This window comes from Plectrocnemia conspersa, unplaced genomic scaffold (genome assembly GCF_051122295.1).
Source record: "Plectrocnemia conspersa isolate PC_06_02 unplaced genomic scaffold, ASM5112229v1 ptg000010l, whole genome shotgun sequence".
Classification (NCBI taxonomy): Eukaryota; Metazoa; Arthropoda; class Insecta; order Trichoptera; family Polycentropodidae; genus Plectrocnemia; species Plectrocnemia conspersa.
Window position 1 is genome coordinate 21205415 of NW_028277174.1, and position 26116 is coordinate 21231530.

General features: G+C 31.8%; 1 protein-coding gene across 2 annotated transcripts in view; it reads right to left on the reverse strand.

The window, feature by feature from the left end:
* Appl (amyloid-beta-like protein) overlaps window positions 1-26116 on the reverse strand; it is a 237073-nt gene that overhangs the window by 46479 nt on the left and 164478 nt on the right. For both annotated transcript variants that reach the window (XM_088195805.1, XM_088195804.1), the window contains exon 3: window positions 25193-25328. In XM_088195805.1, coding sequence (XP_088051931.1) covers window positions 25193-25328 — 136 coding nt within the window. The remainder of the gene's footprint in view (window positions 1-25192; window positions 25329-26116) is intronic.

Below are 26116 nucleotides of genomic sequence, written 5' to 3' on the forward strand. Positions count from 1 at the left end.
GTATTATTTAATTTTATTTATTTATATATTTATACTGTTTTATTTATTTAAAAATATATAACATATGTTCTTCTTTACCTCTATTTACACGCAAATTCTGCGTGTATTTGTGCACGCAAGTACATTGAAAGACTACAACTTGGTATGCCAAAAAAATAGCGCCATAATGAATTACCCGAGAGAGACAAAAACATAAACATTATTCGTATTGATATAAAACAGATACAAATTTAAATAGAGTCCACAGCCGCACAATATTCACTTGGAATAGTTTGTAATTTCTGTAATTTCATCGATTACAAAGAGTTTTATTAGGTACTGCTTGATTTTATGGCCACCGCCGAGCTTGCACAAAAACACTGAAGGAATTGGGCGCACGCGCAAAAGTCTTGTTAACACTCGATTGACGTGTATTTTTTCGCTGCGTGAAATATGATAACTTTTGAATATTTTTTTTGGAAAAATGACTTAACAATGGCATATTGTACTTTTAATCGAAATACACATTTCTAAAATCTCTAATTAAGAACTACAAATTTGAGATATTGAGATATTTGGTTTTTTGTTTCTCCTGTAAAGTTGTCAAATATGGAGTTAGCAATAATACACTTTAAGCCATCGATATGTTAAAATACATTTATCAGTAGTTTTTAATTTGTGGGTCGCATAAGAGCAAAATTAAAATCACAAAATTTATTTCATTCTACTTTGTTCTATTTATAATTTGAAAAAATATTTATAAAAAACTGAATATTTTGAAACTCAATAAAAAAATGCTGGTTTTGAGACTTAATTGACGAAATGTATTGATTATGTTACACTGAAAAATAATGCGTGGCGCGGTTCTTAAGAAAAACAAATGAAATTAAATTTAAACTTAAATAAAAAGTGAATTTCATGGTACTTTCCTGTTATTGGGAGTCAAATTAATTCTATTTTTTTTTTATTTATTTATATACAGCATGTGAAAATTGGCTACAATTCCAGCAAGAACCTGTTTTGTTGTATTCATGGGGTGTTCACTGTTCTGACCAACGCTCACTCGTTGCCGCTCGTTCGCTCTTAGCTTGCTTAAATTTTAAAGCATATAGTCAAAACAGTGAACACCCCATGAATAAATTTCTGTAACGAATCTACTTAAAAAATGTCATTTATAATTATTTATAAGTAAGTAAAATGTATAAACAAGTACATATTATTATAAAATTAATTTCATCATCGATAATAGGAATGTACAGAAAAATTATTTAAGCAATTATATTATTTTAACTAAATTTTTATACTTAAGTTTTATCACGGCACCATTCAAACCCAAACAAATTAACCATTATACCGTTATTATATACGTTTAGATTAGGTTTGGGTTTATTCGCAGCTGTTAAATTTGAACGTGACGCCGTGATAATAAACATTTTGTCAAGAAATCCTCAAAACTAGCGTTTTTTAAAATTTTATTTATATCGAGATCCAAAATATTTTTAACATATGTACCAATACAAGTCAAAACTGTTTTTTTTTCCTTTTAATTCAAAAGTTATCATGTTTTTTGATACTGTTTTTTATCGGTCGGTCAAGTGTTAAGACGACTAATTTAAATTTTTTTAAACATGGAACATATTTTTGCTCTCACCGACCGCCTTAAAAACGACACTAAAAATCTTTATGACATATGGAATAACATATGGAACAAACTCAGATTTATCAATCAGAAATTTGCAAAAGCATATTCCATGTTTCTAAATTTCATACAGAAAGTAAATGACTGAATGTCACCCGGGATCCAGAGGGCTTATTTTGTATTTGTCATTAATTCGGCACAGGTTAACGTTATCACAGAAAGCTGATAATTCACTAATGAGTGTCTAGGGTTAAATAGAATAAATCAAGAGGGTATGCGTATCGGATTACGTAAAACATATTTTTAGCCTGTATAGGAGACAGCCTAATGTATATATTTGTGTGAGAATTAATCTACACTTATAAATACGCCGTGTAGTGGGAGAAAAAATGTGATTTTATCGAAATGTTATTGTATTAAAAACGCAACGAATCCAATACTTCGCATGGTGTAAGTACAAAAGAAAAAAAGAACGACATTCGTTAACTGGTACTCGGTGCTCGGGGGGCTATTATGAAATAATAATAAAAAGCGTCTTAAATCTTTGAAATTATCCGAGAACCGCTGCTTTAAAGGTTGTAAAAAAGGCAAGCCCTCGCGTCCATCGAGCTTTTCCGTCGCACTTTTACTCTTTAAAAGCTCCGCAGGGGTTTCTTTTAGCAGATGGCGCTGCCCTAATGGCGAAATTTGTAAAGGATAAATTTGAGAGCGGAGCGGCGCATTTATAAACCTACATATAATATATTTTAATAAATAAACTGCTAAAAACCCACTCTCCGAAAGACGTGAGAGACGCACGGACCCGAGACGTTTTCCCCCTTTAATGGTCCCGTCACGGCGGGATCGTAAACCTTTTTTTTGTCCTATCTAATTACGTTTCATCGCGTCCGTCGAGGACGAAATAGACGCGTGTAATAAAGTGACGCGGGCGGCCTTGGCGCGTGCCTGGGGAGGAAATTTTCGTCCCATAGTATTAATTCGGTTCGTTTTCGTCTTTTACGCTACAAAGGCCCCTCTCGCTTTTTTTATTCAGCCAAACGCCTGTCTTATCCGCATCGCCGTATGTATGTCTTTAACGTAATTTTTTACATTCCCTTTTGATCCACGCTGTCGCATCTTATGATTTTTGGCCCCTTCGCGCAGACGCTCCTAAGCCGAAGTAATGGAGTGTCAAATGTATTTAAGCTAATAGCCCAATTAACCTGGCAAACATTTACCAGCGCATTAAAAAAAAAACACAATTATGAATAACGCCGAAAAAATAATTGAGCCGTGCACACAATTTGACTCTATAAACGATCTCGGTGATTTTGCAATGCAAATTCGCTCTATTTTTACATGCAAAACGCTCCGACGTTGCAATATCACGTAGTAATGACAGTTTTTGCACTGGAAAATAGATTCTGATGGTTCTTTTTCCACTGCGCCCGGGCGAACTCTTCATGCATATTTAATCAAAGACGACTTTCTCGAATCCCGGGCGTCTGGAACATTGTAAAATTAATTTAGGAATAATGAGAGCTGTCATTAAATATGCACGAATTCGCGAAAGTTTCAAGAGTGTTTCAGAGGCGATAAGGTAATCATAAAAAGAGAAATATATATTGGGTTACTGCATAAGTCGTGTCATTTTTATAATAATTTTCCGGTACCGTAACGGGAATATTATTTTTAAGAGACGCATCTAGTTTTATTAATTACCAATAAAAAAAATCAATTTACAACGTCACATTTTTTCAATTATCGAAACAAATTGTGCTCCACGGCACAAATAGATCAATGCCAGTCGAAAAAATATCTCAAAGCCTTACTTTATACATTCCTATTCAATTTATAAATATTTAATGTGTTTATGCTAAGAAAGTAGTTTTATTGCTTACAGTAAAATATTGACAAAATTCACACTCCTTTTCGGTAAATTCAACTTCGCCTACGCAAGCAATAAAATGCCTTCAAGTAGTTTGCCATATAACTTAAACCTTCAAAGTAGCTCCTATGCCAAATTAGTTTAACGACTACATGATTTATTTAAACCCTAATTGTGGAGTTTCCGTGCAAAAAAAAACAATAAAAACAAAATGCATCTAGTAAAAGTTGTGTGAAAAAAACGGTTTGTACTCAAGATTTTTTTGTGGCGATTGATTATTTGAAAAAAATGGTGAAAATTTCGTTTTTTGCACTTTATTTTGAAATTTGCAATTTTCTTTAACTTGGCCGCGCAATATATTCCGATTATTTGAATTTACCTTAAAAAGCAAAGAGGTTTATTTATAACATTATGTTGCAAAATTAAAGCTATTCTACCTACACACTGACATCCTACTCTCAAAGTCTCAAAACTATCCGTAAATAATGGACTTTCGTATTAAAAATATTGATAAAGAAACAAACAAATAAGAAAATTGCTTTTTTTTTATTTTCAAGGCAAATCAATTATTACCGAACCAATTAACGACCGAAGAAAAATTTCGTTATATTGAATGTAAGAAAGATGATATATTTTTAATTACCATATTACTACAGCATCAAAATAACCTCTTATAAGAGTGACAAATTTTTTTTTGTCTATTTTTAAGAATACTGTAATGAATACAATAAAAATTGTTAAAAAAATGTTTTATAAAAAAAATGTCAAGAACAAACTGAATTCGGAGAAATATTGTCTCAAGTTGTAACGTTATTCTTAAATTCAGATCCAAATATTTCGTTATACTGAGATCAGTCTTCGTTACAATGAAAACATTTTGTATGAAAGCTTTTCGGAGACAAATCGAAGATTCGTTATACTGGTAATTAAGTAATTTAAAGAAATTTCACTGTATTATGAAATTAAACGATCATTTGTACGGAGTTAGCTACATATTATTAGGGTTAAACGAGTCAGATTAAGGCTTATAAGAAACTCCTCATTTTATCAGGGGCTAGAAATAGCAATTGAGTCACGCCAGTTCAGTTGATCTCGGGTCGCCAACCAGAAGACGTCGTACTGATGATGGCAACACCAAACGCACTCAATAATGAGGCATATTCAATTTATTTTAAAACCGTAATTATTGAAGTTTAAGATTTCGTAATATCATAGAACAATATCGTTCCAAATTTGTACCAGCATTGGATTTTTTATGGTTAATATTCTATGCAAGGTATTAATTTATCAAGAATTCTGCTGAAAGTCTTGTTTCGCTTAAGAAAAGACTGAACAATAATTCCCTTATACTGTCACAAAAATTTTTTTGGGATGCAAACATGTTTTGAATATATTTTAGGTCATTGTATATAATCATTATATTTTCCAAAATGGTTGCTTATTACACTGAGAACAAATGAAGAACAGACTTTGAAGCGCGCTGTTTTTACCTTTCAGTCAGTTCGTGCGGTACCCATTTGTCTATTTTTCCCCACCTTACTAATTGCATCCGGATGTCGTTAACGGTTTCATAAGACTTTTTATCATATTTATTATCAAATATGCAAATGCGCCACCTCACCGCAGTCGGGAGAAACGTCACGCCGTTAATCATCCATTTGTCACATGTAAATATCACTTAATAAAAGTCCATCTAGATTCACACAAGAGTCTCATTGGACGCGAGGTCAACGACCCCTAGGGCTAAGCCCCCTTAAAAAAAATTCAGAAATATTTACAAAAAAAAATTTTTTTTCAGAAATATTTTTTTAAAAATATATTTATAAAAACATTAATATATGCAAAAAAAATGATGGGCATTATTAGCCTGCCAAATTTCGCTTGGCACTAAAAAGGTTAAAATAATCAATATTATATTATTTTTATATTTCGTGTATATATATAAATAGTTTCATATAAAAAGTTTTACATTCCTCGTTTTTGTCAAATGCGAGTTGGTCACAGACACAAGAGTGGAATTAAGTAGAAAATAAAATGTGATGATGTGTAAAACTGTCGACCCTTTTTTTACATAGGAGAATTGAGCAGCTCATATTACAAAAACGTCACAAAAACACAAGAGCAAACGCATCACGTGCATATATATTCGATATTCAGTGCGTGTATATGTTTCTGTTACATAAACAAAATTTAGTTTTCTTAAATATCGACGGGATACTAATTTATTAGATTATGAAAAAAAGGAATAAAAAACTACGCAACATATAGAAATAATTTCTGATCAGATGCATTTTAAATTTGAAAAATACAGTTACAGATCGTCATTTGAGTTATTCGGTTGTGATTGTTTAACATTTTACATTTTAAAATAGAAAATTCTTCGATTAATATAACAAATAATTAATATAACTCATATAAATCATATGGATAAGAATATTTATTTAAGTCTATATTTATGCAAAAAATATTGGAAATGATTGCATTTACTCAAGTATTGTATATTTTAACAGTAAAAATCGTAAAATATGAAACCATATAATTTTTTATAAAAAAAATTAACTGAAATATTTTTATCTACAAATAATATTGTATCTGTTGGTTTATTTTACCGCTACCATTTACATTTTGTCGAATTTTAGGTAACAAAATACCCAATGAAATGTTTTTTTATCTCATGTTAATATAAAATAAATATATAAAATCATACAGTATTTTGCCAAAATATTTGTTACATTATATTCACTATAAATGTATCAAATAACTAAATATTATTATTTATTTTACAAATGTCGTAGGTTACGATGTTTTAAAAATGTTGATAAAATCACTCGAATGAATTTGTTTAAACATTTTTATAATATAAAATAACATACAAGACATGTATTTATCGAAGCCAGTATCTAGAAGACGATCTCGAAAAAAAAATGATTATTCAATAAATTCTATGCATAATACAAATAAATTTTTAGCTGTGCTTTCTAAACCACCTTTTAATATTGTCATAAATTTTAGAATCGACATTACCAAGGTAGAACATTAGGAATTTGTATGAAGGCATTTGTTTTTATATTATATAGTGAAGGTGTCTCTAATGCTATACATTTATAAATAAATTGTTATTGTATAGTTTTCTGCTAATTTTAATATTTTTTAATTGTTTTACTATTTCACATATTTTTTTATGCATACATGCATGTATATATTCGATAATGTTAAGTTTAAGCGTTAAATATAAGCAAATTGTAACTTGTACAAAAAAAATAAGTAAAGATTTTGTCGACAGCATAATGCGTAATACAACCAGGCGCGTACGGTGAGATACATTCCTTTCGCTCGCTCGTGTAGTGACAAAAGTGAGTGAAAAGAAATGGGCGTGCGGAACGCATGCACGCCCTTATCTCTCACTCACTCTCGTCATTTAACACGCTAGCGAGCGAAAAGGAATATATCTCACCGTGCGCGCCTGAATACAATAATGATTATTACAAATCTGCATGAAATAATTAAATACTATTGTTGCTTATTAATACGAATACGAACGTCTTATTCAACTAAGTGAAAATCTGCCACTTAGTATCATTACAAGTCACATAAAATTGGTGAAAAACAATTACGGTGCGATACAAGTGTGGCAACAACGCGGCAAACCGCTTAATAAAAAAATTAGATAAGGGGTGACTCATCAATTTAAATTTCAAATGATCCAAATCTAACCGATAGAACTGCATCCGCAGAGATTAGAGAGCCAGTACATATATATCCTTTAAAGAACCGATGAATTATTGTGATCGTATTATAACTACAGGAATATTATAATTAATTACATTCAAACAAAACTAGAAACTAGTAGCTGTGTTATGGGTAGTACCACATTTAGTAATTACTTAATGTTAATATAATTTTTGACTAATAATTAAAATTATATTCATGTTAAAGTTTCACAAAAGTACGTCTAGACAAAATGTTTTTATTGAGTTGATAGATTTATGTTTGAACTTTGTTGTATAAAAACAAGCAAAGTGGCGTTTTAAAATGTTTTTAACTCTTGATTAAAATATTGAGATATAAAAAGCATAGCTATACGAAAAGTACTAAACGACTTATGTGCAGAGCTCTTACATATCCAAATAATTTGCTCCACTACTAATGCCACTAGCAAAATAGCAACCACTATCTTAAATGTATGTAAAGGAATTTAATATTTAGCATAGAAATAATTACAAAAGGGGTGAACTGGTATTATAAGTATTTGGAATAATAAAGTGACACGTTTTATACAGCACCCTAATACGATTTTGTCAAAGTACGTCATTTTTACATAATACAGTTTTCTCCCGTGATTATGGAGCCCACCGTTGTTATCGCAATCGAATTACGAACGAAATAGGGCTTTGTGAGAGGGCGCCCTCGTCTCAGGTAATCGGCTTGGAAGCGGTCATAAAATATCCTGGCGGGGTGTCGCAAAAAGCGATGTAAAATATATTATTACACACACCAACACGTACACGTACATGCACGCGGAAGATGGGCGCCGAATCACTTCCGGCGATCGGTGTCACATGTGACCACAATCCAAGGAGGGAATCCACAAAAAGGTTCTCCCGGTGTCCCACAAAGGCCTCGGGGATCAGCCGCGACAGTTAAGGTGGCGGACATTAAAGTCTTTTGAGGTTCTACAAAGCGAGAAAATACTCTCGTGGATGCGACCCGCTTCTTTCCAACCGGCATGTATCATTCCGCGTCCTTTCACAAAAAGGACAATCCCGGGATAATTTCACTCCGGACATTCGGAGGCTGCCATGTGCGCTCGTGGGAATTTTATCTGTCGCTACACACACACGTACGTGAATATTTAAAGTCTCGATCGTAGGAGATATATTTTCGTAAAACGCTTTAAAAGCAATACTTCTCGTGCGAAGAGACATAGGGGTAAAATATGTATTGAACGAGAAATCGTGGGTCTCGTAAATGGAATCGTAACGGACCTCATATGTATACAATATTCATGGATTGTCTCTCGAGGACTAAAGAGGCGTTTCACCCTTTATAAATGATGTCAATGGATATTGGTTTCGAAAAGGTCGTATTTTATTGTACGTTAAATGCATTATTATCAGCGTAGCGAAAGCTTCGTTAGCAATTTTCACTTTTGTGTCGCGTTAAAAAAAATGACGAGACGCGAGCTTTCCAGAGATACGCCGCAAGACCCCGGGGCTTTCAAGACTCCCTTTCTCTCTCAAGATGCTATGTACATCTTTATTGGATTTGCGTTAAATTGAATCTTCGCGAGCTCCTCACTAAACGAACGAGCGCCTTATTCTGCACAAGTAAAATTGACAGAAAAAAGGATGATTAACGGAACGCCGTGAAAATATTAAGGAGGACTTGACCGCGGGCAAGCTGGACTGATAATGAAAAACGATTTTCCAGAAATAGCTGACGCCGTTCACCTGTGTGAAAAGGCCTTCAGCGTTATCCTAGCAGGTTGATGGGGTAGTGTACCGTTCGCGTCGACAGTTTATGGGCGGGGGTTCAATCAATACTTCGGGGAGACGGAGTTCTAAAGCAATGCTTCTCAAATGTTCTTCTGATTCGTGCCTATTTTATAAAGGGTTAAGCAACGTTGATTTATAAATTAACAAATCTAATCAAGAGATCTGCAACAAATATTAATACCGTAATAATAAAATCGCTGATCCATTAATAGCCCGAGACAGTCTCAGAAGATACGATTCGAATTAGTATTAACAGGGATTACGGATTGATTTTCATATACATAATACCATAAGACTAGGGATTTAACGGTCGACGGATTCGAAGAATTGGGGTGTAAAATTAAGCCAGCGACATAAAGCGATTTATATATAATATATATACAATATATAAATACTTTATATTTTTACTGTAGATATACTCTATATAGAAAATATACAGTCATTGCTAATTGAAGTCAACATCAAAGGGTTTTTGTTGCTGAAAGATAGACAATGTCGATATAGAAGCGTAGCATACAAGATAATTAAGGACAATAACAACTATTGTTTGGAGCAAAATGGCTTTTATAAGGCACGTTGCTGCATCATAGACAAAGGGGAAAAAATACATCGGAGTTGTTTTATTGTCTGACAACTTTGCGGAAAAAACACATTTTAAACGTTTTTCATAACGCTTGTCACAGTTCACCCAGTGAATTGTTATTAATGGTGAATAAAGCGACAAGATATTTTTTATCCTCGAAGGGAGTATAAGTAAATGTTTGAACACGCACACACTATATTGTGTTTGTGGTATATTTAATAATTTTGTGGTAGTATAAATATAATAATATATTTTGCGATAATTTTCCGCTAATAGTCGACAAAGACGGCCGAGGAGACAATGATAAATGGCGATCGTTCACGTCGAAAGGAAATTGGGGAAATGAGGTAAAAATTTCCACCACATACATTATGTGCACGTATGGAGAAAACGCGACAGCAAACAAAGCCTAGTGATTTATCGAAATGCGGCCGAAAAAAAATCATAATTCACGTTTAGGGAGAGAACGTATATAATATAAATAAACCTGACTTTTACAGCATGTTTTCGACCGTAATAGAATATTTGGATTTAAAAACTATTTTTAGGAGACCGTCTTATCTATTACAAGTAATACGAATTACAATAAGCGCATTAGAGATAGGGTTAAAGCATTTTTATATTACAGAAAAAATATAATATATCAGATACATTCTTCATTAAACATTTTATAACCTAATTCATTAGAAGATAAAAGAGTTCAAATTTACATGAATTTATATTAAATTTATATCCGTTGGAAAATAATTGATCTTCATGACTTGATAGGTTTAAGCAATGTTTAGGGAACCCAGTCCCAGGATCCAGGTCGATTTAAGATACCAATAAATCTCGGGATCAATAGATAAATATATTGAGTTGGTCTCAATTTTGGATGTTTGATACACCTGCAATTGTCATGTGCGGGATAGCTGGGTAATAAATAAATCTTTAATGGTGCAACACATAATTACAATAACGTAAAATATGTGAGTATTATACTTATTAAAATTAATTTAAAGATTTTTTTTATTAAAAATCGTTTTATCTTAGCGAGAAAAAAGTAAAAAATATGATTTTTTTTTCAAAAATTTCTAAAAACATTTTTGCTAAAATTAAATTTATACGAATATTTTAATTTTAACAACAGCTGCAATTTTGAAAACAAGCAGTAGTCTTAAATTTGCAAAATTCCCAGTTGCATTCAAAGCAGGTAGTTGTAAAAGGGACTTAAGACTCCGAAAACATTGTTTAATAATATAATTTTTATGACTAATTAAAGAAATTACGATTAGCAAACATTTCGTTTTGACTTCTTTAAACTTATCAATAAGATCATGGCAAGGATACGTTAGCCGACTGTTCTTATGTAATTTTTGACAAAATGCATTATTTATTTTAATCAAAACCGATTTAAAATTAAATTAAAAATATAATAATTATGAACTTTATGTAGGTTTTAATTAATGTTTTACTATTTTGCAATAATATATATTTTAATTATTAGCTGTAATATAATTTACATTTTATTCAGTCAGCGAACGTATCCTTGTTATGATCTTATTGATATATTTAAAAAAGCGAAAAGAAAAGTTTTCTAATCATAATTTCTAGAGTCAGTCATGAAAAATACAATATATTATATAACAATGTTTTCGAAGTGTTAATCGGAAATCCATGTCTCTTTTTCAACTACCTGCTTTGAATGCAAATGTGAATTTTGCGGATTTAAGACAACTGCTTGTTTTCGAAATTGCAGCTGTTGTAAAAATACAAAAAACCGTATAAATTTAATTTTAGCAACAAAAATATGATTTTTTTTTGAGAATATAGTCAGATTTTTTATATGCAAAGATATCTATTGTAAAAATATAAATACAAACTACATTAAATATATTTTTTCATACGTCCAAATTTCTTGAGCATGCTCGAGAAATTTTGATCAATTTCTACTTAATCGGGAAATAAAAAAACACGTGATTTTTTACATTTTTTTAAAATTTGTAACTTGAGCATTCCTGGTCTAGACCTCACGTACAATGCTATTCCGACCATTTATATTTATAATAAAAGCATTGTACTATCAATCAACACCTACTATTTAACAAGACAGAAGTCAGTGATAAAAGGGTTATAAAGCTATCTGCCTAAATGATTCTAATGTTTAATTAATTACTTTTGCAATGCTTTTTTTTATTGACGTAAAAAATATATTATAAAATAAAGCAATAATAATTACACATTTAAGGTTTTTAGCTATACTATATAATAATGTAAAATATCAAAAAATAGGAGTCACTTACTAGTCCTGAAAGCCTTTTTATAATATAGTTCAAACATTACATAAATAAATACATACAAATACAAATAACTGTACGCCAGATTAAATATATAAATATAACATATTAAAAATTAAAGACGCACCTCTAAGAAATGTGCACGAGTTACTATTCCAGTTCGCCAAAAACATATTTGTGGAATCTCGTTGAAAAACTGGATGGCTCGCGTCAAGGGAGCATTTTTGAGCGCTGACGTTCTGGCCACAACGTGCATCAATAAGGGTCGAAATCGCGAATCTAGCGCACTCTACAACTCGTATCAAAAAATCGCCGAGCATCGACAGATTGTTTACAAAGGTACTAGGACACTGTTTCTTGTAGCAATATCTAAGAAATTTCCTTTGAGTACTATCTAAAAACAATGAGTACATTGCTTCGTTGAGATTCGTTGAAATATATTAGTACTACATTCAATAAATTGTTAAAGTAAAACGCGCTTCGTATTATGTACATATATATTGATTGGTTGTACTACTGTGCAATATTTCTCTGATGTTAATAAAAGGAATTCCATCAAACGATAGTTGCATTTTACAACAATGCACATAATTCAGTGTACACATATATATGGTAAAAACAGACTAACCAAAGATGATATTTTCCTGCAAAGTAAATGATATGCTATTTAGATGTAAAATTTATTGCAGTTAGTATAAGTTTAATTGTAAGAACCCGAAAATTTTATTTTCCACAATAAACACGGTTATCAAGCGCATGTTTACACAAAACAACGGTATACTATACACTCAGCGAAAGCTTATAATTTATCTTTAACGTGATGAAACGAATGTGCTTGTTTCTGCGGGTCATTAGCGAGGACGATTAAGACAGTTTAGCGCCCGACAAAGTCCGCTGAAGTTGGCATAGCTTAATTTCCCTTTGTATTTATCAACATTAGCGATGAAGAGAGAGAGAGAGCAAAAAGCTATTTGAGCTGAACTTTATAACTGAAGTAATAAATAATCCGCATAAAAAATCACGGCAGATTGATACGTCTGAAACGTAACGAGAATGACATATAAAAGTACATTAAAAAGGGAAAATGTCGTAAGCCCAACATGGCGCAAGTCAATAAAATATCATATTAAGGTCGCACTCAAAGGTCGCCATACGTCAGAACAATGCGAAGCGCCATTATGGAAATATAAAGCCTTTTTCCGAGCGCCTCTCTTCCGGATCATTAGCCCGGGGTGGTTTTTGTATCGTCCAAATCGGACGGAAAGGGTTTTAGAAAGCCCATCTAGGAGTGCGATGGTCGTGCGATAATTCCGCGCCATTCAAGATAAAGTCACAGGATTAGGCTTAATTGGCGATACAGGCGATTTATCTGTCGAATAGAGCGCTAGGCACGTACGTATAATACGCGCGCACATACTGGGCTAAAGTTTGAAGAATATTGTTTGTCGGGAAACAGTAGGAAAAATCTGGAAGGGGAGCGGCTCGAAATTGAATTTCTGGAGCGAACACAACCCGAGGCAGGCTCGCTCAAGACAAATATGGAAAGTGTCGATTTTAGACGGCGCTTCCTTTTCTCTTGCACGGCGGTATAAATTTTTATATGCAGACTCTATACCGAAACTGCTGTTTGTGTTCCGATAGCGCTAGATGCTCCATTTTCTTGTCTAAACACACCGTTATTGCCCAATATTTATTTTGGGCGTTTAAAAAAGCGTTTATCGTCACGAACATAATATTAAACGTAAACAAATATTGAAACACATTTAAAAATACCCGTGTAATTCATATGGCGGAATTGAGAAACATTGAAAAGATCAGAGGATGGCCACCGAAAGCTTATATTGTACATATTTATTATAATAAACATCATAATAAAATGCTTTGAAGATGTACTAAAAATTAAATATAAATCTGCCAAAGGGCGGAAATATTTTATAAGCAATTTGTTCCTGGTAGAAATAATACGTAATTTTATTGAGAAATATATATATAATAAAACAGTCAGACTATTATACCAGCATAATCGCATTACAGATTCACTGCATATATTATAAAAGCTTTTACTATGTATTTTAAAATAAAATATACTAATTCCATTAAAAACAATTTTAACATTGTTCACAGCATCATTAATTTGATCCTGTGAATAAAGAGATTAAAGTTATGTTGATTCAAACTATTATGTTAAACGCAAAGAGACTATTGAACAATAATCAATTCCATAAAAGTGTTTTTTTCCCTATTAGTTTTACTCTATTGTGTGATTTTAAAATCATATTTAACGTAATATTAATAATTTGAAGTATTTAAGATATTTAATTTAATAACCATTAAACAATATTACATTCTTATAAATAAGTACTTTAAAACATATATATTATTTATTAAATATTTAAAAAAAATCTTATTCAAGGTAACGAGATATGAATCGCAAAGAGCATATCAAAAACCATTAAAACAAATCTAATTTTTCCGAGTGGTGGTACATTTGCAGCTAATTAGACGCTGTAAGAGCTCTTTGACAGTTTTTGTACAAAATATGATGCTTAATGGGCTTTATTTGTTGGTTTCCCGTATTTTACCCGAGTCAAATTGGCGAGTCTGCGAGTCGTCTGTCAGTGTGGGTATTGCAGATGAGTGATTTGTGTTCGATTGGTGATGTGACTTTATGTCATATCTGTCAAGCTTGGACGAATGGGAGAAAAAGCAAATGAAGAAGAAATCGCGTTAGTATTTAGCGCCACTTTTAATCCACCCCTTTATTAAAAAAATTATTTTTTAAGGAAATCCCAATTTTTTGAGAATTCCTACAATATTTTCCACATAAAGTAATAATATATTCATAATATTATTATGATATCACATACACAATGTTTAAGAAACACTGATGATCGCAAGTGTTGGTTCAAGAAGATGCGTGTCAAAACATTTGCGAGTAATACCTACATTAAAATTAATATATCTCAAATGTAGTTAACTATTAAATAAACTTTTCTCATAAACACAATGAAAAAAAAATTAAATATATGAGATTAAATATGTTTATAATATCATTTTAACCATTGCATAAAAAAATGGCGTTTTTCAATTAAATTGGCTTTTGATAGCTTCCTATACAATTTTTTACATTTTTTTAAGAAGTGAAATATCTGTTATTAGAGCAGCTTTAACTTAAGTGAATTAATTGTTTTTTTGTACACTTAGCTTAGGTTTTTATAATTGATGCGAGCACGCAATCGACTGTACAAAGTCTAATAATAATTAAAGTAGAATATTACTAAAAAACATATTTTCATTATAAAATTGTTTTCTTTGTATTCGTAATCAAAACTCTTAAATGTTTTAAGTATAACTTAAAATGCGATTGTTGGTAGCTTGCTCAAGTGTATCGTAAATAATTAAAAAAATATAAGCTTAAATGTTAAAAAAATACAATTAACTAGTGGAGTAACACTAGGGTCACATCTTGGCCTTATTTTATTCAATTAATTAATAAATGATATTAATTATATTTTTTTAAGTAATGTTTTCATATTTCCCGTTGACTTACAACTATATTGATAAATTAAGCCTTTAAATATTTAGTTTGTTTATTTAGATATTTATAATACATAATAAAATATTTTTTTGACTGGACTACCATGTGTGCAGCAACTGCGAGTAGCTAGATGAAAACAAATATAAAGTCGTATAGCTGTGCTTATTGGGAAATTGTTAAAAAAACCCTGTTCTTGCATGTGGTACTTATATAATACTAAGGAACGCAAGCGCTGGTTTTTTCCAGAATATTTCCTACCAGTAACTTTAAGAAATGATTTCTTAAGTACAAAGTTGACGCGAATAGAGAGAGTCATATCCCAGCATATCTTGTAGGAATATTGTAAGAAATAAAAATTGATAATATTTATATTTTATTTTTATGAAAGGTCTTAAAACAAGTGTACTGCAACTGAGAGATTATACAAAGAACACAGTACCCTCGAGCTCTTATCGGTTATAACATTTGTGCGATAAAGCATATTGTTATTCATTTCATTAACAAAATTAAGTGCAGTTATTGCTCTAGAATAGGTCATGAAATAATATTTTTCTATTAGCGGATAACCACGCATAAATATTTTCAACGTCAAATTTAAGTTTTATAGAATTTTCAATGAAATCGATTTTAATAAGTACTTTCAAGTCATCGGCAAAAAGTATCTTAAATATTACAAATCTAGTCGCCATGACTTAAATAGGTTTATTTAATGCATCACGAAGGCCATTATGCAATTAAATATTAAAAAAATATAAAAAGCAATTAGGGTGCACACTTGAAATAGATGAGCACTATCACATTTTTTTTAACACAGTTTGCCAAGTTCGTTGAGAAGAAAGATGGCTCGTGCAAGAGGAGCGTTAATAAGCACTGACGTCCTGGCCGCAACGGGCATGAACAAGGGACGCAATCGCGACTCTCTAAGGCACTCTAAAACAACCGAAAGTCACCGAGCGTTGATTGGTTGTCCCTTTGAAATTAAAAAAGTGCTTTATTGAGAATGCAATGAATTGTATCATAACGCTCCTATAAAAAAAACACTAGAGTACAAATATCTTAATTTTTACAATAAAAAGTACTTTACTTCACTTGGACTCCAGACAACGAAGCCATATTCGAGGACGGTATGAGGTAGCGTATCATACAGAAAATGAATCGCCAATAAATTACTGAAGTGACACGCGCTCCGCATAACGAAGCCGAGCATCTTAGATGCGTTATCGAAAACTTTGGCGATGTGCATAGAAAGTCATCAATGAAAGTATTTATGCTTAAAACACTTCCGCCTAAACTGTAAAAGAATTCCAACGGGCAAGGTGATCTGGAAAACGTGACAATGTGACACGAGATTGTCGATCGACCACTTCCATAGTGAATTTGTGCGAATACTCTTGAAACACTTTCAAGTAATCACCATATAATACATATTCAGTTATTAATTACTAATCGAAAAAAAGCTAACAAGACCGTTTGAAAAAAACGAAGTTGCTTTACTTCCTGACAAATTTTGTCGAATGCTTTTTGAATCGAATGATTTTGTCAACGCCTTTAAGAGGCATCATGAAACGACGCGGACGAAACCCGTGTTGATGTTCAACTAGCGCTTATCGACAGTGATTGTATATATATATATACATCTATAAATAATTATATCATACAATTTAGCATGTGCTGAAGAAACGGCGACCGGTCTGAAGTTTTCGATTCGGGATTTATCACCCTTTTTGTGAACCGGGGTGACTTTCGTACATCTCCATAAGTGAAAAAAGATGTAGTTTTGAGCAGCATTTATCAGAGGGGAGCAAAGAGATTAACCTGACAGCTTTATAATGAAGCACGATTCTGTGTAACTACGCGATTTGAGCTTTTTAAAAATGGCAACTTCGTTAATGGCTAGAACAGACGACTAGGTCGGATTGACTCCATTGGGATCGGGAGTTGAATATGATTCGTTATAGACAGACTAAAAATACTCAGTAAAAGCATCAGCCATCGAAAGATTAGTACATGGGCCAATATTAGTACGTTGAGGAATTCATTATGTCGCAATGTATTCAGATGACTTGGGTGGTTCATATTGAACATATTGATGACAGTCATAAAATTATTTTATGTAAACATCAGTACCTCTAGTAAGAACGTTGACAATAAGCTCAAAAAATACATATTACGACTATTTTTGGGTGTATAAATAAAATTTATATATAAAATCGCACCTGCTTTTCAGGCGGCGTGTAACAAACCTTGGTGATATAATGCACTGGCAACAGGCGCTGCGACTTGATATTTAATAATTCGCAAAAGTGTCATAAGCCATACAACACTAGTGTAGGATGCGCAGGTGCAACGCGGAAAATTGAGTCAACGTTTCGAATGGCAAGGCAAGCAGGCGGGGCGGGGCCACTTTTACGTTTTGCGTCGAGCAAAACGCGACCTGTGAGAATAAACGGATGCTGGGGGAGGATAAGAAGCGTGCGACACTCGAATACATGCACCCGCCGGATTAAAATTATTGCATTGTAGCAAATTTGAACAATAACGATGATTAATACATGTAAGTACGGCAGGTATACGATGCATGCACCAGGTGTGCTCGGCGAAATGTGTACCGTAAAACTCGCTGAGAGCTACGACAGGCGGCTAAATCTTCATCGCTTAACGTGAATACACGTGTGCATTGAACTTTGTGTTCTGGAAGAGTTTTATCAAATAATAATGTAGTTGAGTGTGTGCACGCTCCATTAAATTCTCGAATGTATCGAAACGTGTATGTGTATTTATATAGTTAGTTTGGAGTTCGACGATGGATGGTGTAAGTTAGCACAGTTTACGGCTTATTACGTTAACGATACAAATGTGCAAAACGTACTTAAAAACTTCTCGCTGGAGGTATATCATTATTATGGATAGTTCATGTATGTAACTATATGTATAAATACATTACCAGTGTCATTTCGCATATTTGCATATATTCTTGTAAAATGTAATAAAATTTAGCAAGAAAATTACAATCCCCTATTGCATTATATAATCTATATACATATAATATATAGAGATAAGGACAACAATAGTTTAATCTTGATAAACATCGAGTTTTCAGGAGCTGACATAGAGATAAATTACTGCAGATGTTGTTACGGCTTTGTATTAATTAGGAGCAGGGTTTAATCAGGTAATAGACGAGGAACAGAAACTAATTTTAATTTTATATATTATATCATGATTAACATTTTACAGCTAAGCAAGATCACTTCAATGTTGATATATTTATATCGTTAACTATTCGATTAACTTATGCCACTCAAGACCATATTTTCGCTTATTACGGATAATCTTTCTTATTTACTCAAGATTAATTGGATTTCAGTGTATTTGAGAGGTCACATGTTACAAGTTAAGCGTCCGAATTAATACTTCACGTACATTTTATTTTTTCGTTTTGTGCTAAATATTTTATTATAAATTTAAAAATCTCATTTTTAATAAAAATAACCATGTTATTTATATTATACAATACACAATTTTTGACTGGTCTAAATGAAATTGCACATAGTTATTCTTTGGAATCTTCAATATGTATATATTTTTCAGTGAGTCATTGCAATTTTGAATGAACATATGTATTAACACAACGCATTTCTCTGCGTTTCTTAATCTATGTATATTAGTTAGATTAGTAGATATAGAGTTAAAAAATTGCAATTGGTAATAAATAAAAAATGAACACTTAAGAGTTACACAATAGCAATGCTGACTATTGAAAGCCATAAAATACCACAACATAAAAAATAATAAGCCTATAAAAATACGTATTGCTTCAAATTGAATAAACGTTGTTGTGCGTATCATTTGTAATTATCAGAACGTCACCTATAATCTGCAAAACGCTTAAGGAATGCATGAAGGCCGAGCTAAACAATAACGCAATTGACTATAAATTGGCTTCATTATTTATTCGACAAAGCTTCCTTGAAAGGCCAGTACACATAATGTGATATTTAATTACATCAGAAATTATTCGAAAGACAGAGCGACTTAATTATTTTTTTACAACTGAAAAAGTCACGGTTCTTCCTCATTTGACACCACAGCAAAACATTGAGAAAATATGTAGTTTGCTGTTGTAAATTGAAAACGGTACATTATTGAGCTTGATACTTGAATACTCTTGAATGAATCATAAAGAATGGTTGCTAACCAACTACTATTTCATGGGTGTACAATGTGACAATCGCGATCGACCAGTCAACCGCAAAGCTATTTGCAATCGTCCGCATTTTAGTTTGATATATATCTTTTGATCGTATAAGACGTTTGAAATTTGTCAAAGCAAAATGGTTTAAGTCTGTTTTTTGATGAAAAAATACTATTTATTTATCATATTGTATGAAGCAATATATAAATAATTTCAATGGAAAATCTCCCATAGGGTTTAAATCTGAAAACCTATGCGATTAGTGCTTTTTGAGACAGTGCTGCGCTATCTCTGTTTGTGTATAGTTATGTCTTGATACTTTAACAAATTTTGTGTAAAAGAGGCAAATTATATGCTACAGAGATATTTCAAAATTAAACCGATGATGTCTTCAAAAGAAAGCGTGAGATTTTTGTGAGCTATGATTATAAAAGACTATCGATAAAAATGAAATTTATAGAATCTTAACATATGTTTTATATATAAAAAAAAAATGAAAAAGACTCAGAAGCTCAGAAACTTGTCTGTGAATCAAAAAAATATTCGGCTAAGACTCGCAATTAATTAAAATTTCTTGAATAAAGTTATAATATGGGACGAATCTTTAAGCAATAAATGAGTGGCGTTATAAACGATTTTTTTTATACAGATGTGAAATTGTGCAAAATGATTTTTTATTTCCAGGACAATTTCTACATATACTATGTATTGTAAAGATTTCAAAAATTGGTCCAGTGAGCCCGAAGAAAAACAGGGTACACCACGATAACGCGCTTGATCACACAGCGACATTTTCAAATTTAACCGATATTTACGGATATTCCATTCTATCGAATAATATGTTTTTTTTAGACAAAAGACAAACCGCTCAAATATCAATCAAATTTCAGGATTTGTGCGAACTATGATGACAAAAAACCAGCTGATTGAGTGTCAGAATGACTGCATAAAATACAAACTTTTATTTTTAACGTTTTGAACATGCAAATATATTACCGATTAGAAATTTGTATAAATTAGCCAGATTAATACCAAAATACGAGTCATGAGTAAATAATGGCATAAAAAAAAATATTTTAGCCAGAAGAAAGCACAAGAAAAGTATAGCGTGTATATAATAATTATCATTTTTTTTAACTTCAACGCAGTTTTAGAACGACTTCCTAAACGGGTCCAGAGAATTTAAAGAGTTCGTTTACCATTCCCTATAGAAATACTATACGAGTTTTTTATTCAAATTTTATTATATGTTATTATTATAAATATTGTTACATTTATTCAGTGCACTGGGTTATAACTGTAATGTTACAGGGATGAAAATAATTTTCATATCAGGCAGCATTACAGTGAACATTGGATAAAATAGTAGTTTAAATAATAATTAAAGGGATAACAACAAGAGGTACATTTCTCACTAGGTGTTTGGGCTTTGTCAGTTACGACTTTTAAACATGCATGAATAAAAATAAAGAACAAAAAAATCCTTCAGACCGAATTGGATTTTCACCCTTAAATTTCATTTCTATCGCCGTGTATATACCCCCTGATTCACGCGCCCATAGACCGTCATAATCCACCGTAATGGCTTTGGAAAATTTTCATATAAATTGTCAGTGTGGCGTTAGCGCTTTTCGAAAAATAAAAGTTATCCAGGGTCGACGCGGCATTTGAGCTTAATACATTATTCGGTCAGTTATAATCCAGGGGCGCGGGCCTTTTTGCTTGCATAACTCCGGCTGAGGGACCCCTCTGTAATCTCGAGGTAATCTCCGTGGGCCTATTACTTCACGAGCCAGCGGATACGACAGTGGTCAACAAATTACATACAAAAATTTACTCCGCTCCCTGGGCAGCGATAAAGACGAAACTTTTTCTATATTAGAGAGAGAGAGAGAGAGAGAGAGTGAAAGCGTGGACAATTTAATTAGGCGCAATAAATTAATTTCGACGATGAAAAACCATCGAAGTGCGGGGGCGGTGGGCGAAGGTGCCCTAATGGGCCCAACTTTGATATTACGACTGGCACGCCACCGAGGCGGGACTATTGTTTTGAGAGGATAATGCGAGCCGAGAGAGATTTTGCGGCGTTTAATGCAATAAAGCAAATGGTGATTTCGCTCTGAGCACGCACGATTTGCGTAAGCAATACGCAAATTTATCATAATGAAAATATGGCGCTCCGGAAGTTCCTTATTTTGATTATGTGCGAATTCCCTGTGCACGACGACCGTAACGTGCCTCTTTCTCTCTCTATATCTGGCTTTCGTCGACTTGGCCCTTTGGGTTATAAATTTCTATGGTTTCGCGTAACTTTAATAAGCCGCAATGGCTTTGTCTAAAACAATAACGGCGCACGTATCAATAATAAAACGATTAAAACAATGTATTCATTAAAGTGTTTCCGAAAGCAGTAGTGAATTTTGTATGGTTTCTGTATTTTAATCATATTATTAACCAAAATATAAAAGTAAAACTACTTTATATAATAAAAAAATTATCTAAGAAATGCATTTTTTAAGAACAGACATTGGTAATTTTTTTTTGAAAATCGATTAATTTTATAAAGCATTTTTTATTATATAAAATTAAATTTGTACGAATATTTTTAAAAGGTTTACAACCACATTGGATTCATGCCTAATATGCATACTTCTTGAAAGGTTTTAATAGTTAATTTTTAATTTTTTAACACTCAAACTCGCCTTATTTTTCTAAAGTAATAAAATAAGACACTTAGATAAGAAACCTCTCCGAAGGTGTTCGTGCCAGATGTTTGAAAATATGCAAACTTTCTCGGAAGATCGAAAGTATTTGAATGATGCGTTTTTCTATTACTCTAACCGGCTGGCGGCTTTATATTTGCTTTGGTGATTAAAGATCTCGCTCCGATAATAATAAATTACGTACGAAAATCGTCAGAATGCAAAACAATTTAGGGTTATTTTTATATTATTTTTGTGAAGTAGCAACAGCTGGTATTTACAATTGTCTCACGATTATTATTGACAGCCGGAAGGGCTTTAAAATCGTTGTTAAGACAATTGTAAAATATTAATTCTGAGCCAAGATCGAAATTTTAATGGACAATTGAAGAAAAATACATGTCATTAATAAATATTTTCAAAATTCAGAATCTTTCACCAGTCAAAAAAAGAATGACTTATTATTTAATGACGCGATTCCATTTAATCATTAGAATATATTAAAGAAATTGAAAATTTATCATTGGCGCTACAATTAGAGAGAGAAATATCTTTCAGCGTTACAGAGAGTAATGTAAGAAAACTAACATTAATGGAGAAATAAGAAATTCATAATATTTGAATCGATGGGCAAGAAAATAAATAATTTACAGTGGCAGTATCAATGTACTTTTCAAAGGTCGTTAATGTAAAGGGGTAAATCACAATGGTGGTTTTTACGCTGGTTAGACGCATTGTCTATTGCATTCTATGCATAAAAAGGTAGTTTTTATAGAGTTTACGAACGTTTAACAAGCATGATGATGGAATGTCTGAGTTACGAAATTATGTTATTTACTATACAATTATTTATCCTCTTGTGGGTTAGGCCTTTTTTCCAAAAGAGTTATTATTTTATTTTATTTATTACGTATAAGTGTCGTTTAAGTCACATTTACGCAACTACGCAACTGGGCGAAAAACAATTTTCTATTTTAAAACGTTTTTTAATAAGATTTTTAATCGGAGTTAGTTTAAATTTTATATATTGTAAATAGCCACCATTTTGAAAAAAATACTGCGGATCAAGCTAACGAACGTAGACGAGATATTTAAAATATCATTAAGAATAAGAGAATTAGATTTTTGTTAATATGATTAATACTACAGCAGTTATCGGGTCTTCAAAAACCAGATTAGCAAGCTATATAATTTTTTTTTTTTTTAATTAAAATTTAATTTTTATTTCAAATCGTTATTACCTCTTTACTTATTCCTATTATTTTTTTTAATTTTTGAATAGACGATATTTTTAAACAAAGGCCTTTCTGTGATAGGTATATTATATAGAAAATAGGCTTTTTATTATATACTTTTGCTACATCCTGTCTACTCACTGTGATTTCTGAAAAGGGTATAGTGATTTGCAGGGCAATCTTAAGCCATCAACTCAATCGACACACAAATTAATTATTATCCTGACGGAATTTGGAAATGTTTTCCACATGAAACTTATTAATTTTGGATGAGAATGATTAAACTGCTGTGTAATCGACAATATTTTTTCTCTAACAATTTTTTAATATTCCGCTCTGTCCAGATTTGAAAATGTCAAGCATTTTCTAAGAGATAGATATTAATAGTTTTTATTCAGTGAGCTGCTTTAATGTTAGATAGCGTAAGATAAGTCTGATTCTTGTTAGCTCAATGAATATATTTGACTCTCTGACTTTAAATCGCAGATTTTTTTTTCAATTAAAAATATTTATCTATAGATGTATATTAATTATAAATAGACGTTTTTTTAACCTAATACTAAAATAATTTTTTAATCAATCAGTAAAAATATAAATAATATATCAAAATACAACTGCCCCTTAAAATAGTAAAATTCAAGACTAAGCTAGTAGATTATAACTATATACGCAATTATATAATATTATTAAAGACTAGATTAGTTGCATGTTAGCCTATACTATCGAAAAAAAGTATTTTTTCCACAAAATAGTATTCGAGACCGTACATAATATTTTGCAAACAAAGCCACTAATATTTTACGGAAAGTCGTCTAAACTAGCGTTTAGCATATTTGCATTTAAATGTTTTTTAAAATGTATAAATTAAACATAATGGAAAACATTGCGCAATTTTAAGAGGAAAACAAATTCCTTTTATTCTTATATTTTAACGACACAGCTTTATTGGATATTTCCAATGTGCGCATATCCAATTTAAATTTAATATATCTACTTAACGGTAAGATTTTCTTTTAACGGAATCAATAAAAAATACGCGAGAAGTCGCATTGCGATAAAAAAAACTCGTATTTACATTTATTAAATAAATTAATATGGAACATAACGTAATCTCTAAGGTACTCGATTTTTAATCCTGCGGAATAAATTTGTTTTTCATATAAGGTCTTTCACTCTTATATATGCTACATACCCATTCATAGTTTTATACGTAATGTATATATTGTAATTTTAAACCCTTAATGGCGCATTAAATGTGTGACACGTTCAAATCATGCGGTTGTTAATTTATGTATTTAATAAATTGGTTGTTAATATTCAACAAAACGACGAAGGCTACTAAAGATGGGTTAAGAAATTTTGAAGACGATGAAGTCTGATTTAAGGAGAATCTCTGAACACGAAAGCGAAAGCAAGTCCTAATCAAACGAAGTCATATACGAACTATGTAATATTTATTATTATTATTATTGTTTTTATGTGTATTTTTTATGATCATCTACATATGTATGTAAATATCAGCGCCTTGCACTAAATCAGAACAAGTAATCAAATGGGTATGCGGGAGGTACAAAAACCGATTTTGAATTACTGGCTTGGAAAATTTGCATGGACGCGCAAAACTAACTCTTCCGGCGCTAATTCATAGTTGCATGTATATAAAAATATATTTTAAAAGCTTACCTAAGCAACGGAACGGTTTGACCCATCGGGCAGCTTTGCACTTGGCGGGGTTGGTGGCCCCCAGGCGACACCATCCTCCGACTTTCAGGTAGTGCGACGCCTCGACGATGTTCGTGATGTCTCGATTCGGATACACCTGAAAGGGACAATAAAAAGGAGCCATAAATAAAATGATAACTCTTTGTTCGAACGTCGGACAATCGGCGCGTGCGAAATGTAAGGGGCGAAGTTTTCTTTACGAAAAGAACGTTCTCGATTTCGAGATCCTTTATTTTCATTGTTGGCGCAGGAAAAAAAATAGTATGCGAAGCAATTAAAAGTTGAACAGAATAAAAATAAATAAATATAAACAACACCAACGACGGGACGAAAATCGTTTTTTTTATGGGAGAAAGTTTAAATTACTCATTGTCGGCAAGACGACAAATTCTTGACACGGCTACAGCAAGTATTTGTAGCACGTTAGTTTAATATTGTTGTTTTAATATTTTTTGTTTATTATTATAATAATAAATTTAAATAATATTTTTTGTTTATTATTATAATAATAAATTTAAATAATATTTTTTGTTTATTATTATAATATAGTTGTGTAATATTTAGATATTTACGTATTTCTATATTTATCGCACGTGCCGGATAGATCCTGATATTTGGCGGAGATGAAGCGCGGTTTCAGTAATTGCTACATCAAAAGTAAATTTATGGAAAATGAGGATAAATGTCTATAAAAAAATGATTAAAACAATCTTTGAATATTTGAATTGGTATTACACGTTAAAGATTATTTAAATTACGTTTTTTTTATAGATTGAATGCTAGAATATATATATTAAATATTCAGTTGTTTTTTTATGTAGACTAGTTATCTTTTACTTTTAAGTTATATTGAGCATTTTGAGTCACATTACTATTCTGAACATA